Source organism: Ophidiomyces ophidiicola (genome assembly GCF_022830035.1).
Source record: "Ophidiomyces ophidiicola strain CBS 122913 chromosome Unknown scaffold_1, whole genome shotgun sequence".
NCBI classification, from domain to species: Eukaryota; Fungi; Ascomycota; class Eurotiomycetes; order Onygenales; family Onygenaceae; genus Ophidiomyces; species Ophidiomyces ophidiicola.
Genome location: NW_026054641.1, coordinates 571,466 through 591,709, shown reverse-complemented (window position 1 = coordinate 591,709; position 20,244 = coordinate 571,466). Strand labels below are relative to the sequence as shown.

At 39.5% G+C, this 20,244-nt stretch overlaps 6 protein-coding genes across 6 annotated transcripts; 2 read left to right on the top strand and 4 right to left on the bottom strand.

Moving 5' to 3' along the window:
* Window positions 1-276: 276 nt before the first annotated feature.
* LOZ57_000206 (uncharacterized protein) lies at window positions 277-3,039 on the bottom strand (the record flags this gene model as incomplete). Its single annotated transcript, XM_049249314.1, has 9 exons — window positions 277-883; window positions 935-1,231; window positions 1,282-1,871; window positions 1,928-2,164; window positions 2,218-2,314; window positions 2,379-2,421; window positions 2,473-2,886; window positions 2,953-2,975; window positions 3,032-3,039. The coding sequence occupies 9 exons, from the start codon at window positions 3,037-3,039 to the stop codon at window positions 277-279; spliced, it is 2,316 nt and encodes a 771-aa protein (XP_049111508.1).
* An 817-nt stretch (window positions 3,040-3,856) lies between these two features.
* NdufA8 (ndufa8, NADH-ubiquinone oxidoreductase complex I 19kd subunit) lies at window positions 3,857-4,189 on the top strand (the record flags this gene model as incomplete). The annotated part of the gene is made up of 2 exons (XM_049249313.1): window positions 3,857-3,879; window positions 3,937-4,189. The coding sequence occupies 2 exons, from the start codon at window positions 3,857-3,859 to the stop codon at window positions 4,187-4,189; spliced, it is 276 nt and encodes a 91-aa protein (XP_049111507.1).
* Window positions 4,190-5,229: 1,040 nt separating this feature from the next.
* Window positions 5,230-6,000, bottom strand: LOZ57_000204 (uncharacterized protein; the record flags this gene model as incomplete). Its single annotated transcript, XM_049249312.1, has 1 exon — window positions 5,230-6,000. The coding sequence occupies one exon, from the start codon at window positions 5,998-6,000 to the stop codon at window positions 5,230-5,232; it is 771 nt and encodes a 256-aa protein (XP_049111506.1).
* Window positions 6,001-7,864: 1,864 nt separating this feature from the next.
* VMA5 (Vacuolar ATP synthase subunit C) lies at window positions 7,865-9,334 on the top strand (the record flags this gene model as incomplete). The annotated part of the gene is made up of 5 exons (XM_049249311.1): window positions 7,865-8,165; window positions 8,239-8,333; window positions 8,395-8,486; window positions 8,562-9,054; window positions 9,143-9,334. The coding sequence occupies 5 exons, from the start codon at window positions 7,865-7,867 to the stop codon at window positions 9,332-9,334; spliced, it is 1,173 nt and encodes a 390-aa protein (XP_049111505.1).
* Window positions 9,335-9,566: 232 nt separating this feature from the next.
* On the bottom strand, window positions 9,567-10,275 carry MET14 (Adenylyl-sulfate kinase; the record flags this gene model as incomplete). Its single annotated transcript, XM_049249310.1, has 2 exons — window positions 9,567-10,200; window positions 10,268-10,275. 2 exons carry the CDS (start codon window positions 10,273-10,275, stop codon window positions 9,567-9,569), a joined length of 642 nt encoding a protein of 213 aa, XP_049111504.1.
* A 1,117-nt stretch (window positions 10,276-11,392) lies between these two features.
* On the bottom strand, window positions 11,393-12,633 carry GCV1 (Aminomethyltransferase, mitochondrial; the record flags this gene model as incomplete). The annotated part of the gene is made up of 2 exons (XM_049249309.1): window positions 11,393-12,458; window positions 12,524-12,633. 2 exons carry the CDS (start codon window positions 12,631-12,633, stop codon window positions 11,393-11,395), a joined length of 1,176 nt encoding a protein of 391 aa, XP_049111503.1.
* Window positions 12,634-20,244: the final 7,611 nt, after the last annotated feature.

Here is a 20,244-nt window from a genome sequence, read left to right as displayed (position 1 = left end):
TTTAAGACCTTGGTGTAGTGCGGAATTTGCGAACGGGGGGATGGTAGAAACGAATTCCCGCATCCGATCCTTGGGTGTGTTTACAGGAAATAGACCTATCTACGATTGAAAGATAACTATGGTCGATCTCCTCGTTAAAGAACTCGTCATTTGGGATCGCTTAGCTGTAATTGTTCCTAAGTGTTGTACACAAAATTATTGTGTATGGCAGGCCTTTTATCTGTTCCAAGCGCGACCTAAGCCAGATACTTGCCGCCTGAGAAAGTTGAATATGCGCTACCTCGTAGAAGACCGTATGGCGGTATCGCACTTGGGTGCGGGCCTTTCTGAACTCTGGGATCCTATAGTAATATCTTCATGAACGACAGAACCGCGGATAGCGTTGGGGCTTAGAAGAAGGGCGATTCGGTGGATAAGATCTATGAATTGTTCAAACCCCTTACATTCGTCTGTGGATCTTGCATGGTGAAGATCAGGAAACCAAGTACTCAAAGATGGAGTCCATTCGGGTGCATATCCCAGCTTAATGTTCGCATGTTGACCGAGCAGGTTATCCCATTGAACATCAAAAACAGATGCCCCCCAAGTGGTCATAGGAGTATCTGACAATTTAGTACCTGAGATCGCGCGGATGTACGTATCGTAGCGGGCAACTTCCAATATATAGCTGCTTTCCTTCAGCTGGTAGCGGAGGGCGGTCTTTTCAACAAGTCTGTTAATGGGGGCAAGATGTGAAAATGTCACTCTTCGTGTGATGTTACCACAGAAACCAAGGTTTGCATCGGGTTTGAAGTGTATTGAATTGGCAAAAGCTCTAAGCGACTGCGCAATGCTCGAAGAAGGTTGAAAATTTAGAGCGCAAATTTCGAGTTGCCAATGGCAGCTAGAGTATTGTGAGTGAGAAAACTCAAGGCAATGACGCATCGTACTGTACCTCTCAAAATCAATCACAGCTACCTGCAACGGTGGGTGCTTGTCGCCAACATCAACCGCGTTCTGTGGCCGTATCCACCGTCGTTGAGAGACTTCAAAAAGGCCAGAGCCGGGGGATTTTGCGAATTCAGTTTCAAGCTGCAAAGATGAAGAATGTTCTCCCATAAATTCAAAATTGACTGTGTATAGAGGCTGAGTATTCTCAAGTGAGAATGAGTTAGCCCCACAGGGTGACAAAATGTCGGTAGCAGATGCGATTCTGGTCAAAATACTCCCACCAAAGGGTTCAGAATCAAGCCTAATTCCAGATGAGCCCGGTAATTTGAAAAATCGGAGTTTAAGCATTACCCCGGAATTACATTTCCCTTTGTTTTAGAATGTAAAAGCATATCCCTAAACTTATCGAAAGAATAGCGGGCTCCTCCTTGTGGAACGCGATAATCATTTAGTATAAATTTTCCAAAACTGACTCGCATTCGAACATGAGCTCGAAGAAAACGTAGCCCTTGCAGTGAACGCGTAACGGAGTCACGTAACAGGCTCATATTTTTTGCGCGAAGTGCTTGATTCTCATTGTAGAAAAGTGCTGAATCTGAACATATACCATGGAGTATGGGATTGCAGAGAACAGCACCGTTGTAGGAGGGCGCCTGATCAATCCGAACTTCGCATTTTGTCAAAGCTCTTGGAGGTTGGACGAGGTATAGTTTCACTTTTACGTGCATTGCGGCAAGTATTTTCGCCCATTCAACTCGAAGTCTATGTGCAATTCTCAGTATTGTATCATGATCACAAGCATCCACGCGGATATAGTTTGGTAATTGGTCATCCACATATATGGGACATCCAGATTCAGACCGTAAGGGATCAAGCGCTTCTAATTGAGGCCCAAGGCATGCATCCATTGGCAGCTCATCGATTGGCCAGATGAACACCAACTATACTAGTATTAGTCTATACACAAGGAAAAATGTAAATATCATATAAACCTTACTGTTTCCGGGAATTTGAGCGTTGCAGTAGGCTTTTGTCTAAGTAGCTGGAGTATGGCCTCGTGTTTTGCATCTTTAGTAATCCTCTCTTCCTTTTGCTCAGAATATGATGTAATCTTTGCAAAGTGATTTGATTTCCTCTTCATCTGTGTTTCAGGAGGCATGTGAATAGATAGGGCACTGGAAACCAGAGCACGTGCAACCTGGAGCTGGTTGGAAGTACCCCAAACCTGCAAGGACTGTATGGAGAAAGTAGTTAGCCAAATCAATCAAATTGGGCAAATAGTAATACCTGATCGTTGTTGTTGGGTAGAGGGATGAAGGTGCTAGAGTGCAGCATGATTTTCTCAAGGAAAGCATGCTCTGTTTCACCAGCTACGTTGATATCACTATGGTTAATGATTCTACACTATATCAGCCAACTATTTCGTCCACTTCTCGTACGAATTATACTTTTGTTTCAATTCTGCATATGGAACAGGGAGTCTGATTTGGCCTATAATTAGCTGTTAGTCCATATTTCAAAAAGCAAAACATATACATTTACCGATTCGGGGACGGCCTGCTCTCCATGCAGCTCGCGCTAGATTGTCTCCCAAACCTTGGGTGCGTATTATATGTAAACCAGGTTTCATAGAACTTCTTTTAAGATTGGTGGGGATAGGGTCAGTGCCGGCCAATGGCACTGGGCTTGAAAACTTGTAATGCATCGGCAATTTGCGCTTTATAACATGGATATCTGCGCTAGACTCATGAACGACGGAGTCATGAGTGGCCAGAGAGTTATCTAGGGATGAGGATGGGGTGCAGGACTTTTGAACGCCTCGACTATCTTGAATGCGAGGTAAGCTCGTCCGTTCACCAGATTGTGGAAACGCAGGGTTGCCTGATATTAGGCTCTTTTGGTATTGACAGCTTGTTGTACTATTCAGTGATGGTCTATTATCATTAAGAAGCCATTCTATATTTTGTTAGGACTGCTGACAAATAGGAAGAAAATAACCTGGAGCCTTTGAGGGTAGCTCACCTTGAGCACCAACAAGCTCATATCTGTTCCCTGTTAGCAAGTGGGTTCACGAAGAAGACAAGTGAAGATTCCTCCTTACTCCTCCATTTCACACAGGCGCCTATAGTAGAACAAATTTTGAGAGAAAGTGCAGTCTCTAAGATGCGGATAGTTTAAAAAATGATCGAGAGGGGAGATGTTGAATTAACAAGGAAGTGTGAAAAGATAATACTGGCAATGGCAACAGGAAGAAACTTCAGGTAGATCAAGTTCATTAAACAACAACACTGTATTTCGAGTTGTGACTTCCCTGAAATCACTCGTAAATCGTCCTAATAGTTGTATGGGTATTGACATTGAATCCATTAGGTTTGGAATAATTGCACATTACATTTACATGTAAATCTTTCATCATTAGTTGGCAAAAACTGGGGTATTGTAGCCTCAACCCTTTGTTGAACTGTTGGTGGGCAGAGAGCTCTGGCTGCTATTTAGTATTTATCATTAAAGGGAAAAAACAAAGGTTCAAGCTTGTTTCTGTCTGTAGTTTGCCTCAATCACTAACCACTAACTACATATGAGACAAAGGCTAAGCTATGGTGTTAAAGGAGATATGAAGTTTACAGACTTGCCTGCACATCTAGCTACCATCGAAGCAAGATCCTTGGACCAAGGAGTGGAGTTTGTTCTTTAAAAAGGCTATTTATTATGTCAGCGAGAGCAACAGACTACATAACACTTCGTGCGGGCAAAGAAAATGAGGCCAGGTTGTTAATTACATACAGTACTCCGCACTGTAGTTATATCTAACCAGCCAACTAATTGGTACATAATACAGAATAGTGAGCGACAAATCGGGCTGAAGCTAGAACGAAGTTACAACCGCGAGCTTTGTGATTCAGGGGATAACACATTGACTTTAAAAATGTCTGGAACTCGACAAGCCAGGTACGACATCATCAACGTTTAATAGATATGTATCAGTGATTTAACAATACGAATTAGATTCAATCAGCATGTCCTCATCGATACCACCCCGATGCCTGATCGTATCCCAAAAGTAGAAGAAATTGGAGCGACCTCGGCCCCCTTGATGAGTGCTTCTTATTTCATTGGTGATCGCTGCAAAGCTTTCAATGATGATTATATGAAATGCAAGCAGGACTCCAATGGAAAGGGTGAATTAGAATGTCTTAAGGAAGGCCGTAAAGTCACGCGCTGTGCAGCTAGCGTGTATGCCCTCTGTCCCCCAAGCTAAAAGGATCAGTGGCTGATTGCTGTTGATATTAAAGCCTAAAGGACCTAAACATCCACTGCCTTGATGAATTTCGGAGCCATTGGCAGTGTCTTGAAAACAACAACCAACAAATGTGGCATTGCCGTATTCCGGAGCGGAAGCTCAACGATTGTGTATTCAACAAAATTGTTTGCTCCCCCTCACCCCTTCCATTCTATTCTCTATCCTGCTGACGTGCCTTTTGTACTAGGGACTTCAAAAGTCTATCCCGGATACGCCAGCAGGCCAAACCCCAGTACATTTGCGCAGCGAGCAGATATTTGCGCCCTTCAAAGCATCATCACATCGGTAACATTCAGTGTACACATTAGTTCAACAGCGTTTATGATGTCTGCTAGAAATTTTAAAAAATTCTGAAAAAAATGTATTGAGAGAAAGCATAGTCGCTTTCCATGCATTTGAAATGTCTTGTCTAGTTATGGGTTATTGTTGAATACGGCATTTTATCCAACACAGGCTGCAATATTGTGTCTGCTCTATTGCAGTCCCAATCTTTTTGTATCTTTCATCGCGCTCCAATGAAAAAGCATTGTTTGTCTTTTTCCAAAGGCGCCATCTATCTATGGGTCAATGATGAATCACTGCGAAGATTATCAGTACGAAGTACTTTGTTTACCGAGTACTTTACGTACCGAGTTTAAAGATTGGAAAAGTAGGGGAAACCTGGCATGGGTATGTAACTATCCCGTAATCTGTGGCCTCCTGTATGTTCCATAGTTGCGCATTATGTATCTCGGTGTTGCCCGCCCATTCCGTGGCTGGCTAAGTGCGTGTTGGGGTTCGAAGGTGTTTTGGAAAAATCGACATGGAATTCTCTCCTCTAACCGGCCCCCAAAAACGACTGGTTTGGCAATTTTTTGCAAACAATTTCATGTATCTCATAAGAGATGACAGTTTGAAGCTTTTAGTATACGAGAAATCAAATAAGCCAGGGAAACTTAATGTACAATATCTGCCACAATTAGTGTGCATAGTACTCTAAATATTGAAGGCCATGCGCCTCACAATGTTGATGCCGGAAGATATTTTAGAAAGCAAATTCTTAAGGGCTTATTACTTAGTTTCTTCCATATACTTTTTACCATCGTCTCTAGCCGTCTGTCTCCTCGAAACCTCATCCATGTATAAATCAGCCCAAGAACAGCAATGTCCAAGAGCAACTGTTTCAGAATAACCCAAGAGAGCCATTTAATCCATTTCAATATGCTTTTTCTCTGCCCCTGATGATGTGTACGCGACTCTATGAGCTCCCTCATCGCAACAATTTCGGTGGTCATTTTCGTCAGTGCCTGTTCAATTCGACGCTGCCATCTACGAGTTTGCTTATCATTAACATGAGCAGAATCGACCCTTCGCTGTCGTAAGTCATTCTTCTGTTGCTCTTCGTCTCTGTAGAAACTGTCCTGTGCTTCCTGGAACTCATCATCATCATCATCATCATGACGATCGCCGTCTTCTTGAACCTCTATTTCTTTATCTTCACACTTTTCTTGCATTTCTTCACCATCTTCTGTTGCTTGTTTGTGATCTTGTCTTTTAGCCCTTCGTTCCCCGGGTTGACTGACAGGGCTTAGGACTCTTAGTCGCGAATCTCTTTCTGAGTACTTTTGGCGCCCAATTGAACTGTACCCTTGGTTAAATCGAGGAGAATCTAAGTGGGCTAGACCAGAAGAGGATGAAGATGCAGTATTTGACTTTATCTGGTCCCAAACAAATTCTAGCTCAGATATAAGTTCTCGAGCCTCAGGACTCGGGGCTGCATATCTATGCATTGTCTCTATGAGTGTCGTGATATAGCGTCGCTTGGCTTCCGTTCGTGATAGGTTTCTTTGGGTATACCATGCATCCCTATTAAAATGTTATCTCACCTAGTTTTAGGGCTAACAAAACACAGGTCAACCAGGCATCGTAAAATCAAACTTGCCATTTTTCTTTTTCAGCTTGCACGTCAGCACCCTCGCCAGCTGGGCGCGCCATGACCCCCTGAACATTTCCCTCTTGAGTAAGAAAGATCGTATTAGTTATGAGGTACCATTTCAAAAAATGGGCATGATGCAGAATAATTACCCATGCTCTGTTTGTATAATCCATAAAGTTTTAAGCGATCAGCTGGCGGCGGTCGCGCCGACCCAGTTCGTGGAATCTTTTTAACGGTGTTGAGCGCATGAACAAAAACACGATCTGAGTTATAGAAAAATAGCTATGTTATCAGGAAGCTGGGTCGAACAAGTCTTCAAATATTCGACCTTAAGGCACTAACCCAAAGGAAGACATACCTACAGAATCCGACATCACAGCGGTTTTGAAACTGGGAAGGCGGAAGTTGGGAAAGACGATGAGGCCCAATCAACTTTCCACAGGCGGCATTGCCTTTTCCTGTTTTGTGCCCTTGCGTTTAGAGTGTTAGACCAGTTTGACGAACAGCTGGTATGAGTGTGCTATATGTATGTATATATATACGGAGTATATTTTGCATGTATATTTATATGAATATGGATATGGATATTTATGTACATATATGGAGTACAAACATCATACATGTAATCATTTAACTGGAATCCATAGTAACCTTTTAGACGGAGTACTTTATACTTTGTATAACAAACCAACTAACCAATAAAAGTACGGAGTACATAGGGCAACTTCATGTGAGCCGCGGTTACCTAGGTACTTGCCTCATAACCTCAGACCTTCACCGTATGTTGAAGAGCCGTCTACTAACTACCTAAGGGTGGGTCTATGCCAAGATACACTAGGCTGAATTGAGACTTCTCTTCAATATCTGTTGAAGATCTGAGTCAGTTTTCATTGTTGTGACACAACTTTTCTTTAACTATGACCATTCAATATCTCAACCACCACATTTAATAATGTCAAAAGTGATGCATATAATTGTTCAAAAAAAAAATCAAAAAATCAAAAAATATACTAATTCTTTCAGTATAAGACTTCTCTCAAGATTACTTATTTTGTGATGAATGCAGTCTGAAATTTTCATTTTGTTCAATTATTCAATCATCACAACTCTCAGCCTCAGAATTTTCATACTAAATCTGAGAGTAGCTAATAGTTATACAAAGATATATTCAATTTAAAATTTGTATTTATTTAAAAAATCATGAAGTAATCATTCTGTAATCTGTATCTTATTTATCTCAATTAAATGATCAAACAGAAAAATATAATAATGCTGAGCAGATTGAATCAGATGTAGTATATATTATGGATCTGAAGTAATAAAGAGAATGTATAGTAACTCATATTGTATTAAATTTTTGAAATCAGACATTCAGTATTAAGATTATAAGCTTAAATTATAAATTTGAAATTTATATAGAAATTTCAGAGTTTTTTGACTTCCTTCTATCTTTATGAAAAATGTTTTAGATGTTGTTAAAATTTCATAAGAAGCGGTCATTGGGTGAGATCGGGCGTTCGGTGAGGAATTACGTTAGCCCATTTCTGACTCATCCAAAGTGGAAGAAGTTCTGAGGGTATGAGGCAAACATCTACACAACTCCAACACCAAGGCAATTGCCAGTATCAAACCTTGAGACCGCACACTCTCCTCCCATACTTTTAGCTCATGTCTGTGTTAAGCTAATACACTCATTTCTACCTCTCTTTTCCTTGGCAATGTCCAAACAAAATAAGTACATCCTCCTCTCTCTTCCGAACTCCATTACCCCTTCCCATCACCGCGACGACGCATTTAATGCCATCACCAAAACAGCCTCTTCCGAGAATGGCGTAGTAACCGCCTTCCAGGTACCCGAGTTCAAAATCGGGACCCTAGATGCTCTAGTGCAGCAAGCAGATGAGCTGGCCAAGGCCGAAGCTACATGTCAAACAGTGGTAGGGAAGATAGGGGACGTACTGAGGAGCATACTAGAAGGCGATGAAGAGCAGATGCAGCGTATGAGGATGGTCAATGATAGTATGGAGAATTTTCACCTCAATCCTTTACATCCCCAAAGCCGCCCCTTTCAGATCTGATTGCAATTATATAGAGCCTGTTGATCAGTACCTACGAACGTTCTCATGGAATAAAGTCAAGTATCGAGCAGACAAACCACTGTCAGAGCTCATCGATCTACTGCAAAAAGTATGTGCACAGGGTAAATGTCATTTTCTGCAGGAACTTACATTTTTCGTTCGATCTGTAGGAGACGACCAGCATTGATAACGATCTACGCGCTAAATTTACCCAGTACAACCAAGTGAAATCCAGTCTAGCTACATTGCAGAGGAAGCAGACGTATGTATTATTGATATACCACATTGTGTAGCCAAAGCCTTCTCTCCACATAAGCTCACAGATGAATTGCTACAGAGGAAACTTAGCTACGAGGTCTCTCGCAGGAATAGTTGACCCACGCCAGCTCGTTCAGAATTCCGAGTACATAGAAACCCATCTCATTGCTATCCCCTCACGAGATAGCAAGAACTTTCTTCGTTCCTACGAAACGCTCTCTCCGATGGTTGTGCCACGGTCTGCGACATGTATCGCATCAGACGATGACTTTACGCTATACGGAGTGACAACATTTAGGAAACACAGCCATGAATTTGTCCACAAATGCCGAGAGAATAAGTGGACACCTAGAGACTTCAAGTATGTTGAGGGTGGCGAAGAGCAGGAGCGGAAAGAGGTTGAACAAGTCGGCGCTGATTCAAAAAGGCTATGGGGAGAAGCCCTGCGACTGGGTAGGACAGGGTGGAGCGAAGCTGTTATGGCCTGGATTCATCTTCTGGCCTTAAGAGTATTTGTTGAAACAGTTTTGAGGTATGGGTTACCTCTGGACTTCGTCTGTGCTTTAATCAAGGTATCTCCCCCGCCTTCCATCGTATATTCCTTGTGATAGAACCGCATACCGCTACCGTCGTGTGCCAGCACACTAACCAACTTGCTAGACAACTTCTAAAAATAGTCGAAAAACCAAAGCTCTACTGGATGATTCATATTCTTATCTTGGAGGTAACGCTTTCATTCGAGATAAGAAGGGTCGTGTTCGGAAGGATGAATCTGAAATGCAACACCTTGCGAGTGGAGAGAGCGGGGCGGACTACACGGCTTATGTTTACTATGAATTTGAGCTTGAGTAAATAATCGAAATGGGTGTTGTTTCGTACATCATCCTTGGCGCTATTCTATTACCATGCCCCCACACCTACCTACCTTGACCGTTGATATGCTGATTCCGAAGAAATTTTTTAAAAAGGGTCATTTTGGAAGCACAAGAGAACCAGATATTCCGTCAAGTAGCCTCGTCAAACTGCATGCATTCTATGGATGTTTCTCTATCATTAACAAGAGGAAGATGAGAAGGGAACAAGCTTAGTTCACCGGAGGTTTAGGGGGGAGATAACCCTGCTTGTCCAGATATGCCACGATTTTTTCCACGGCTTCCCTCACAGGTATCTGATCATTTCGAATATGAACCTCGGCGTTCAATGGAGCCTCATATGGCGCGCTAATACCGGTAAAATTTTTAATCTCACCGGTTCTTGCCTTCTTATACAGTCCCTTAGGGTCTCTTTGCTCAGCAACCTCAACCGGCACATCAATGAAAACTTCCACGAATGGAAGACCATCCGACTCTCCATCTGTGGGTGCGGCATGTAACTCCCTCGCGGTATCACGGTCCTTTCGGTATGGGGAGATGAAAGACGTAATGGCAATAGTGTTGCTGTCGGCAAATAGCTTCGCAACCTCTGCTATACGACGGATGTTTTCATTGCGATCTGCTTCGGCGAAACCAAGGTCCTTGTTGAGGCCAAAACGGATGTTGTCTCCGTCGAGGCGGTAGGCAGCGACACCACGTTCAGCGATAAGATAGTGTTCGAGATCCACAGCAACAGTGGATTTCCCAGAAGCCGAGAGGCCAGTCAGCCAAATGGTAAGACCTCGCTGACCCCGAAGTTTGGTGCGCTCAGCCCGGGTGAAAGCGGCTTGATGGAATGTGATATTGCTAAATGACAATTGAGTGATTGCAATACAAGGCCCAGGTGCCCGATAGGAAGTTGCGGGATACTTACGTTGCCATTTTTGTCTGGTGCGTTTGGTATATTGACTCAATGAAGGAACGAAGGGGCAGCGGGCTGCTTTTAAATGCCCAGCTTGGTTTTGCGACACCTGCAAGCTAATCAGATAAGAGGAGGGTCCTTGCAACAATGAGACAGGCTAACATGCAAGGAAATGTGACTAAAGGGTTTCGAACAGGGGGCCTATAGCAAAAGGGTAGCAGGGATTTGAGGGATCGACCAGAACAATGTAACGGAAAACCCGGGGCGCGATATTCTAAACACTATATGATTGCTTGCAATAAAAAAACAGATATTGGGAAATCTCAAACTACTGTCGTGATTGTGTGTCGTATTTAGAATTGCAAAATAGGTACGGAGTATTGAATAATGATCTGACTAATAAGCTTCTTTTGATGCCCCTCAAGTCATCAATTAGTAATATGTCGGAGTACTCCGTATTGTGCGGTGTACCCCTGCTCCTGCTCCTACAGATCAGCCGGTGAGGATATCAGAGGCATTGGCCAGGCCCACCCTGGTTTCTCATCTGACATCGACCATCATTCCCTTCTTGCTTCGTAGTATTATTATTATTAAATTGCTACTAACGGCACACAAATTTAGATACAGAGTACTCCGTACCTCATACGACAATGTTGCACCCCACGTTTGGCGCAGGACACTGAGATGAAACAAATGACGAAGATGATTCCGGACATGAGGGTGAATATCAGTAGCATGTTTCACGTTCCACACCCGACACGGTTTTCGAGGCTGTAGCCGCTGTACGTGCGCGGGTTTTTAAGGTCCGTTTTCGACCCTCGATAACTTCCCTAAACTAGCGATCGTACATATGTACAATATATCTATAGTACTTCGTAAGTATATTTTGGATAATAACTTAAAGCACCGAAATTTGGTACAAAATTGGTAATAACAACAAAGAAAACAACATCTCATGATTTGCCATTTTTTACAATGTCGAATCCGAGTTCGGGGGTTAGGCTCGATCGCAGCACACCTAATGACCAATAACTTAAAATGGGTGCGTTACGGAGCACATACAAGCCATTTAGGGACCCTTGAAAGAACGTTTCTGGATATGTAAAGCAGGGGAATGGAGGTGGAGAGGGTTCTGATCTAGGCCCTATAAAACTTGCTCTCGATCCAGGGCATCTGGGTGACGGTTGCCTTTCTCAGCTTTTTTCTCACAAGGACACCCACTTCGGTGCCCTTCTTGTGGAAGCCTTGCTTTATATAGCCCATGGCAATGTTGGTGCCATTTAGTGTAGGGCTAGGAAGTCCTGACGTAACAACCCCAACCTTTGTCATTCCATCAGCCAAGTCAACAATAGCGGCGCCCTCGCGGGCAGGTGCCCCCGCCTCGATTGTGAGACCTATGCGCCGCTCGTTTAGCATCTTGCCGGGAGAAGCTAGCTGCGGGAGGATGACCGAAGATCCGTTGAAAGTTGAAAATTGCGACGAAACGTCACGACGCTCTTTACCGACAACCCAGCTAAGCCCTGCAATAGGAGGTGTGTGTGCAGTGCTTATGTCATGTCCATATAAACACATCCCAGCTTCAAGACGGAGAGAATCACGGGCAGCAAGGCCAGCAAGCCGAACTTCCGAGTTCAATAAGAGAAGGTTTGTAATGCGACGTGGAAGTTGCGGATCTTGATCTGTGGGTATGGAAATTTCAAAACCATCTTCTCCAGTATACCCGGTCCTAGAAATCAAAAGGCGCGCAGGGGTATGAGAGCCGTCAGGAAAAGTAAGGTGCAACTGGCGGGTCTGGCCAAAGTAGAGCGTGCTAAGGTCTGTCTCTACAGACGCTTCTCCACGAGTAATGAGGGGCTGGAGAACAGCAGCGCTTGATGGACCTTGCAGAGCCACAAGAGCTCTATTGTTGAGAATAGACCAGTGGATAACAGACGCACGAGTCGATGGATCGTGTAGTTGTTTAAAAGCCTCAATTTCTTTAGTTAAGAAATCCAAATCCTCTTTCTTCCTCCCTGCATTCGTAACGAAGTAAAATGATTCACAGCCGAGGCGAGTAATGACCGTGTCATCGATGATGCCGCCTGTCCTCTCCTCGAGAAGGCAAGAAAGCGTCGAACAGTTGTCTTTTAAAGTATCGAGAGACGAAGGAGTGATCTTCATGAGAAGGTCTTTCGCGCCAGGGCCAATAAGGTGATGTTGAACCCTGTTGAGAGAAATCAGCAGTGTCGACAAAACGAGGGCAGACTGGTGCATTTAATCGCGACGTACATATGACTCACATCAAACAAACTAGAGTGCTTCCTCGTCCAATGGTGGCTTTCGAGGTGGCTTTGGTTCGCGTATTGTAGCGGCATAGAGTATCCCGCGAACGGCACCATCTTAGCTCCGTACTCCAGATGCAGGTCATAGAGCGGAGTTTTGCTCAATACTGTAGAAGCATAAGTTCGGCTTGTCTTCCCACAGCCTGCACCACGAGTAATTAAGGACTCTATAGACGCATGAGTTCCAGCTCCGATACTACACCGTGGTTGATAGAAAGAGCCGGGCAGGCTCGCCTGGGTGCGACGCCTAACGAGGCTTAAAAAAGCGCGTCTCTCAGAAACCGACGAGAGGGAATTGGCCTTTCCCAGAAAGGGACGCCTTAGTAGAGCGTTCATGGTGAACTGTATCGGTCTCCAGAATGGCGGAAAAAGAATATAACGAAGTCAATATATCAGCAACCCCAGTGCTTCTTTGGATAAGTTCCCCGCGGAGTCGTCTCTCAGTCGAAATATATGTAACATTACGGAGTAAAGTTACAAACTAACGTAATTCATCACCGAACGACCTAACCCACAAAGCGACTGATTTTTCTACCATAGACCTCTACTTTCAAAATTCAATAAAATGACCAACAAAGCTGCTATTAAATTGGTGATTGAAGATCTGTGCTTGCAGGAGACTTCTAATTATGCCAAAACTGTCAAAAAGTATGAAATCAACATAACTACATTGATATGTTGCTTTAAAGACATATAAGTCTCTAGACACAAAGCTGCCTCTCTATATTCAAGAAATCTTACAGATGTGCAGGAAGAAGCTCTTCTAGGGCATATTGACACTCTTACAAATCATGATTTTCCTGCTACATCTCAGCTTTTATGAAATCTAGTAAATGAGATTCTACTTGGCTGACTGTGGGGACAGAGATTTCCCAACTGAGATCCTGTCCCTAATGCACTAATGAGAAATTGGGATGGGACTGAGACTTGATTTCAAGTACTGAAATGGAAATAAGACTTAATTTAAAGAGATTGAAATTTTTTAATTAGAGATAGAGATCCTCAATTTGTCTAAACTTAAAATAAAAGCTTATTTTATACTATTTTTAGTACCAAAATCATATACAAATGTATATATGCATTTTAACTTGATGTGCCAATTTTTCTATTTTGTCATATTTTGATGTAAAAATACACTCCCAAACACATTTCATCAACAATCATTCAGTTGAAATTGAGTCATGGTTACTTTGGTTCTTACTTAATAAAACTACCAGATCATGACAGAGAAATCTGCAGACACTGTAGCTGCAAAGAAACATCAAAACATCTGTTCTTGAATTGTTCAATTCTAAAAGATGATAGACAACAGTGTTTGAAAGAGTTTAAAATTTCACAACTGTCACTTAAGTTTCTATTTAACACTAAATTAAGTTTGAAATAGATGGAAAAGTTTCTCAAATAAACTGAAATAGATATCAGAAGATGACTTCTAAATGAAACAGACTGAGTATCTTTAAAGATCTCACTTACAATCTCATTATTTATTTTCAAATTTCTGTAAAGAAAAGACATAAATCACTATTCTGACACTCTTATATGTTTTTCATTTGTTAATTTATCTATGATCATGTCTTTGATCATTGTTTTTGTAACTTAGTTAAATTCTGCAAGAAAGCTTGCAGGTAGTCTTCATAGTTTCAGACTGCACAAGACTATAATGAATAATAATAATAATAATAATCATCAGATACAAAGTGCTATGTTTTTCTAATCATTCATAAGAAGTTCAGTCAGCTCATCTGTGAGCACTAGAAGCAATAACTGAAAATTATTTAAATCTAACTTAAATTGATAATACCAACATACTAGAATAGAATTTAATTCACATTCTACAGCTATGAAAGAACTTTATGTTAGATGAAGAATAATATTCTCAATGTTAAATTAAAATATATGCACTAATGCAATTAATCATGTTTATTCTAGCTCAAAACAAGTTTCTATATTCAATGACACATTCTAAATTGATCAATAAAACAGTTATTGAGAAAATGTTCTTCTTTTTCAACTTTCTCTACTATGATTATTTTAACTTTATATGTTCAGTACACATGCTTTCAGTGAGAGCACTGCTCTTAAAAATATTTCCTGACAACTGATATGAAATTATCACTGTACATAATATCAGAATAGTTAGTTAGTTAGTCAGAATCTTAAGCTTACTTATAAAGCTAGAGAGAGAACAGAGAATCATCTTCTACTACACAATTAAAATAGTACTGACATTTTATAGCTTCATTAAATCAGATAGCAATTATGATTCTGTTGTTTCATTTGAAAATCTGTCACTTAAGTTTCATAAACAGAGTGTATTAGACTCTATAATGAAAATTAAGTCAGTTTTTCTAAATAAACTTGTCAATGATGACAAATTCTTCTATGTAATAAAAGTTCACAAAAGTAAACAAGTTATTATCATGAATGTAGATCTGCAGATATCAGACAGTTATAAAGATTTAATTGATGCATTTAGTGATGTAAAAGATACTTTCTTATTCTCTCATCAGAGAAATAATCTAGACATTAAGTTATTGCTGAAGACAGTGTTAAAGTTTGATCTCATTTATCAGCTTTCAGAAACAGAGACAGAGACTTTACAAAAGTATGTCAACTTCATCTTATTAAGTGAGTTTATCAGACTCTTCAGATCATCAGTTGAATCATTCATTTTGTTTGCAAAAAAGAAGAATGGAGAGTTATGAATAGACTGACTGCAGAAACAGAAATTTTTCAACAAAAATTTCATTTCTAATGCACTAATGAGAAATTGAGATGAAACTAGACTGACTACTGAAATCTCTTTGAAATCTCAATGGAACAAGACTGAATGTCAATCTCAATTGAGTTGATCTTCTCTTCTTAAAATTCAAAAGTTTGTCTCAATTTCAGCTCTTAAAATATGAATATAAGTCCGATTCTCTTCTCAGTTTCAAATCTTATATTTTAAGTTCCATCTCTAGATTTTTCTATTTTCAAAACAACTTTAATTTTTTTTCAAACTTTATTTTGAAAGTGTATTTTTACACCAAAATATGACAAAACAGAAAAATTGGCACATTAAGTCAAAATGCATATATACATTTATATATGATTTTGAAATCAAAATAGACTGAGTGTTGGGGTTCCTTTGAGGTCTCAATGGAACAGAACTGAATGTTAATTTCAATTGAGTTGATCTCAATCTCTTCTTAAAATTTGAAAATTAGTTCCATTCCCTTCTCAGTTTCAAATTTTATATTTTAAGTCCCATTTCTAGATTTCTCTATCTCTAAAACAATTTTAATTTTTTCTCAAACTTTATTTTGAAAGTGTATTTTTACACCAAAATATGACAAAATAGAAAAATTGGCACATCAAGTCAAAATGCATATATACATTTGTATATGATTTTGATACTAAAAATAGTATAAAATAAGGTTTTATTTTAAGTTTAGGGAAATTGAGAATCTCTACCTCTAATTAAATAATTTCAATCTCTTTAAATTAAGTCTCATTTTCATTTCAGTACTTAGACTGACCATTGAAGTCTCTTCAGAATTTCAAAGAGACAAGACTGAATGTCAATTTCAATTGAGTTGATCTCAATCTCTTCTCAAAATTTGAAAATTAGTCTCAATTTCATTTCAAAATATGAATAAAAGTCTCATTCTCTTTTCAGTTTCAAATTTTCTATATTATGTCTGTAAGACTCTATGCTGCAGTCTTCTTACATTCATCTCATCATCTAAAAGAGATTTATAAAATCTTCTTGATGCTTAGATAATCATGCTTCATGTCATTTGAGATTTGTAAACTCTGTGACTGATTACATGATTTCACTAGCATAGTTAAACACATAAAATCTGCCATGAACACTACTTTATAAAGATCAGTGGCAACATATCTAGAGATTCTAGATACTATTGTAGCAATATAAGTTATCTCTCTCTCTCTTATGATTTGATCTTTTCATAATCATCTATCATTCAATCTAATCTCACTTACAAAGACTGTAAATCATTGCCATGTTATCTGCACCACTCAATTCTCAAAGTTTGCCACTTAAATAAGCAGATGGCTCAATAATGATTTTCACAAGATAGAATAATCAAGATCAAACTGAATTCTCAACTCTTTTCTCAGTATCAGAGTTAGTCAAGACATCAAATGCAACAATAAATTTGAATGAAAGCATAATTCAGACTGAAAGATCATCTTCAGAGAACACAGAATTTCTTGAAGACTTAAGAGAGTGAATACATCTCATGAAAAAAATTCAAGAACTACAGCAGAGTTTACAAATTCTAGATAGAAAGCATGAGTGAACAGAATCACTTAATGTTCTGATCTCTAATTTAAATTCTTCAAAGAAGAGTTCAGTCATCAAGTCTTCACAATATAAGATCAACTGACATGTACATATTTATGAAAGTAGCTAGATAAAGATAGTAGTTAGTTAGTCAGCATTCCAAGCCTATCAAGAAAGCTCAGAGAAGGAAGAATAGAATCATCTTCTACCACACAACCAAAATTGCATGGACATTTCATAGCTCAGCTAGGCAAGATAACAAACTGATAGCATGTCTTGCTTGATCAGAGACTCCAAGGGCAGCTCAAAATTCTAAAAAATCTTACTGAAATACTCACAAACTCTAAGCATATTTAACAAGAAATAATGAAACCAGCAAATGAAACCAGATCAATTATTGAGTCTCTCCCAAATTCTGTATTGCAAACAGCTAAATACATAATTAACTATAGCCAAAGTAACCCTAGCTCTCAAGTAATTTCACTTGGCACATGACATCTAGCAGAATTCATCACCAAAAATAATAAGATATCATTACCACAAAGTCAAGTCTCCAACATTTATCAATCTTGTATACCAAAAGAAAATTCTAAAGTGCTTTCACTGAACAGTTCACAGCTGACTTGATCAGAATCAGAGCTCTCTGACATTTTTTACCCAGCAGACTGAAATCTTGATCCATCAATAATCAGAACAGCAATCTGCAAATTTATCCAGAACACAATGATAGTTACAAAGCTATCTTTTTATAGAGTGTCACTATCAAGCAAGCAAGTCATCTTGAATAAGTTCTTAAGTAATCTCTCAACTAACTTGATCATGGACTTTTCATCTGAAAGTGGTAATTCAAACAACATCTCATCAACAACTTCTGATCAAATACAGCAGAAACTACCTACTCCAACAACATATGAATTTTCATCTCTTGACCAGACAACTACAGAAAATCAACAATCAATTGCAATCATAATCTCCAACAATCAAAATCTCCCAAACTCTGGCAATTCTTCAGAATCATTAATTAAAGCCCTAGAGAAATGTGCAGCTCATACAAATGACATGGATATGCAACATATTATAGATGCAGTAACAGTAAATATGTGCACAATTATACACTCAGAATTAGCAGTCTTACACAGAGAATCATCTACTTCTCTTTCAACTTCAGTTTTATCAGCTCAACATTCTATCACTAATAACTTCATACCCCAGCAAAACTGGAAAATCACTGATATTGGCTATTTCTACTCAGATATGCCATGCCATTGAGGAAGAGACATTGCAGACTGAGAAGAAAAGATCTGGATTAAAGATGTCTATCTTTTCACAGCTAGAATCAAAGCAGCAGCAGCAATTAAAGACTCACTGCAGATAGAAGTTGAATTGCACTTATGTCTCTGTGAAAATGTTATGATCTGATGAATAGTTGAACTAAATAATCTCACACACAAAGCTCTTATCTGAAATTCAGTTGGCATTCATGATTGATGTTTTGCCCTTGAAAAACATTTTCAGATTTCATCAGCCCAAGCACAAGCAAAATTTGATAACATCCACTACACAGTTCTGGACATCTATAACAATAAGTCAACAGCAGCCTATCTCACTGATATCACAGCAGCAGCTCACCAATGTGAACTGACCACTTTAGAATTTGCAGTTGTACTGCATGCATGACATCATCTTGAAACTTCTCTATGAGTCACAATAGATGAATCACTAGAAGGCACAACAATGGACATTTTTTGTGAACTGCTGACTCATAAAGAAGTCAATTGATTTGATCAATATAACATGACATCTATCTACTGACCTTTCTATAAAGCAGTCACATTTCAGGCACCAAATATGAGACACCCATATGCAACTAGTCAATTCTATGAACAGTCCAGCCACTCACAAAATAATCAACAATGGAGAACAAGATCAAATAACCAGCCCCAAAAATTCCAGCTCAAGCCAACTGAATGAAGTTCACCATCTCCATCTCATAATACAGTAGAATCACAACAAGCATATATAACAGATTCAGACCCAACAAATGTTGATGAAGATTATTCATATGAATCAGAAGAAAATCCAATTACTTCTGAAGACAACACATCTTCAGAATCTGAAATGAATCAGATGAATGCTGATTCTCACACTATCTGCTACTATTGTGAAGAAGTCTTTTCTTTGCAAAATCAGCTCTTCAAACATCTAAATACATGTGAATCATCAGTCTATCTCACTAGTTCTGAACATGATATAGTGGTGTCACAATGCATTGATCTCATTCTGGACATGCAACAGAACTTCCATCACTGAAAACATGCAACAGTGCAAGATTACATCAAGAACTCTTTCAGACTAGCAGTCTGTTGTCTTGACTCAGAGTGCAACTCTATGTTAGTTAATCAAAAATTCCTCCAGAAACAGAATCTGATGATAATTATTCAAGCTTTAACATCATTGCCCATTAGTGAAATTGATGAGAAATTGATATTCCATGTCTCAGCATGCTTTCCACTACACTTTTCAGATTTCAACTCAAAAGACAATAAAATCATCATTCACATCATGATAATGGCTCAAGTTGTCAACACTCTGCCAGTTAACATACTCATTGAAGTTGACAATCTAGCATCAGAAGACATTATCCTTGATTTTCTTTAACAGCATGCAATATTTGCAAGAGCAGATAATGCCCACACATGGCTGGCTGTCACCCCAAAATCTAATCATCAATCAAAATGAACATTGTACACAGTCTTGACCATGAACATTCCACCACATTCTCAAATCAAACTACCAATTAGAATCCAGAACCAACAATCACTATCAACAGATAGAGACTATATTTTTCACCTTCAATGCCCTACTTTAACATGCTATAATTAAGTAATGCAGGCTAATCTCCCATTCACTATTTTAGAAAACAATATCAATATCTTCTACACTATTAAATGTTGTGCCTGCATTGGATATCTAGAGAAAGCTCAGAAAGACTTTGCATACCATGTTGACATTCTGATGTCAGAAACTTTAGCTTGCATATCAGCACAACAACTGTCAATAATAAAATTAATCATGCCAGTACTAGAGAAAACCAAGCTACCAAATGGAGTCATCATATTTGATAAATCATCAGACATCCAAAAACTGACTGATGCAGTCATGGCCCACCACAATGTATGGGAAGACAAAGAAACATTCATGGACATTTCACAACATCAATGAATGAGAATTTCAATTAAAGACACTGCTAAATCACAAGAATCTGCAAGAAAGTATCCTCTTTTTAAACAAGAAGAAGTCATAATTGACAAGACATTTGACAAACTTCATCACAAAGACCATATGACACACAGTCTACACCATGCAAAGTACACTTA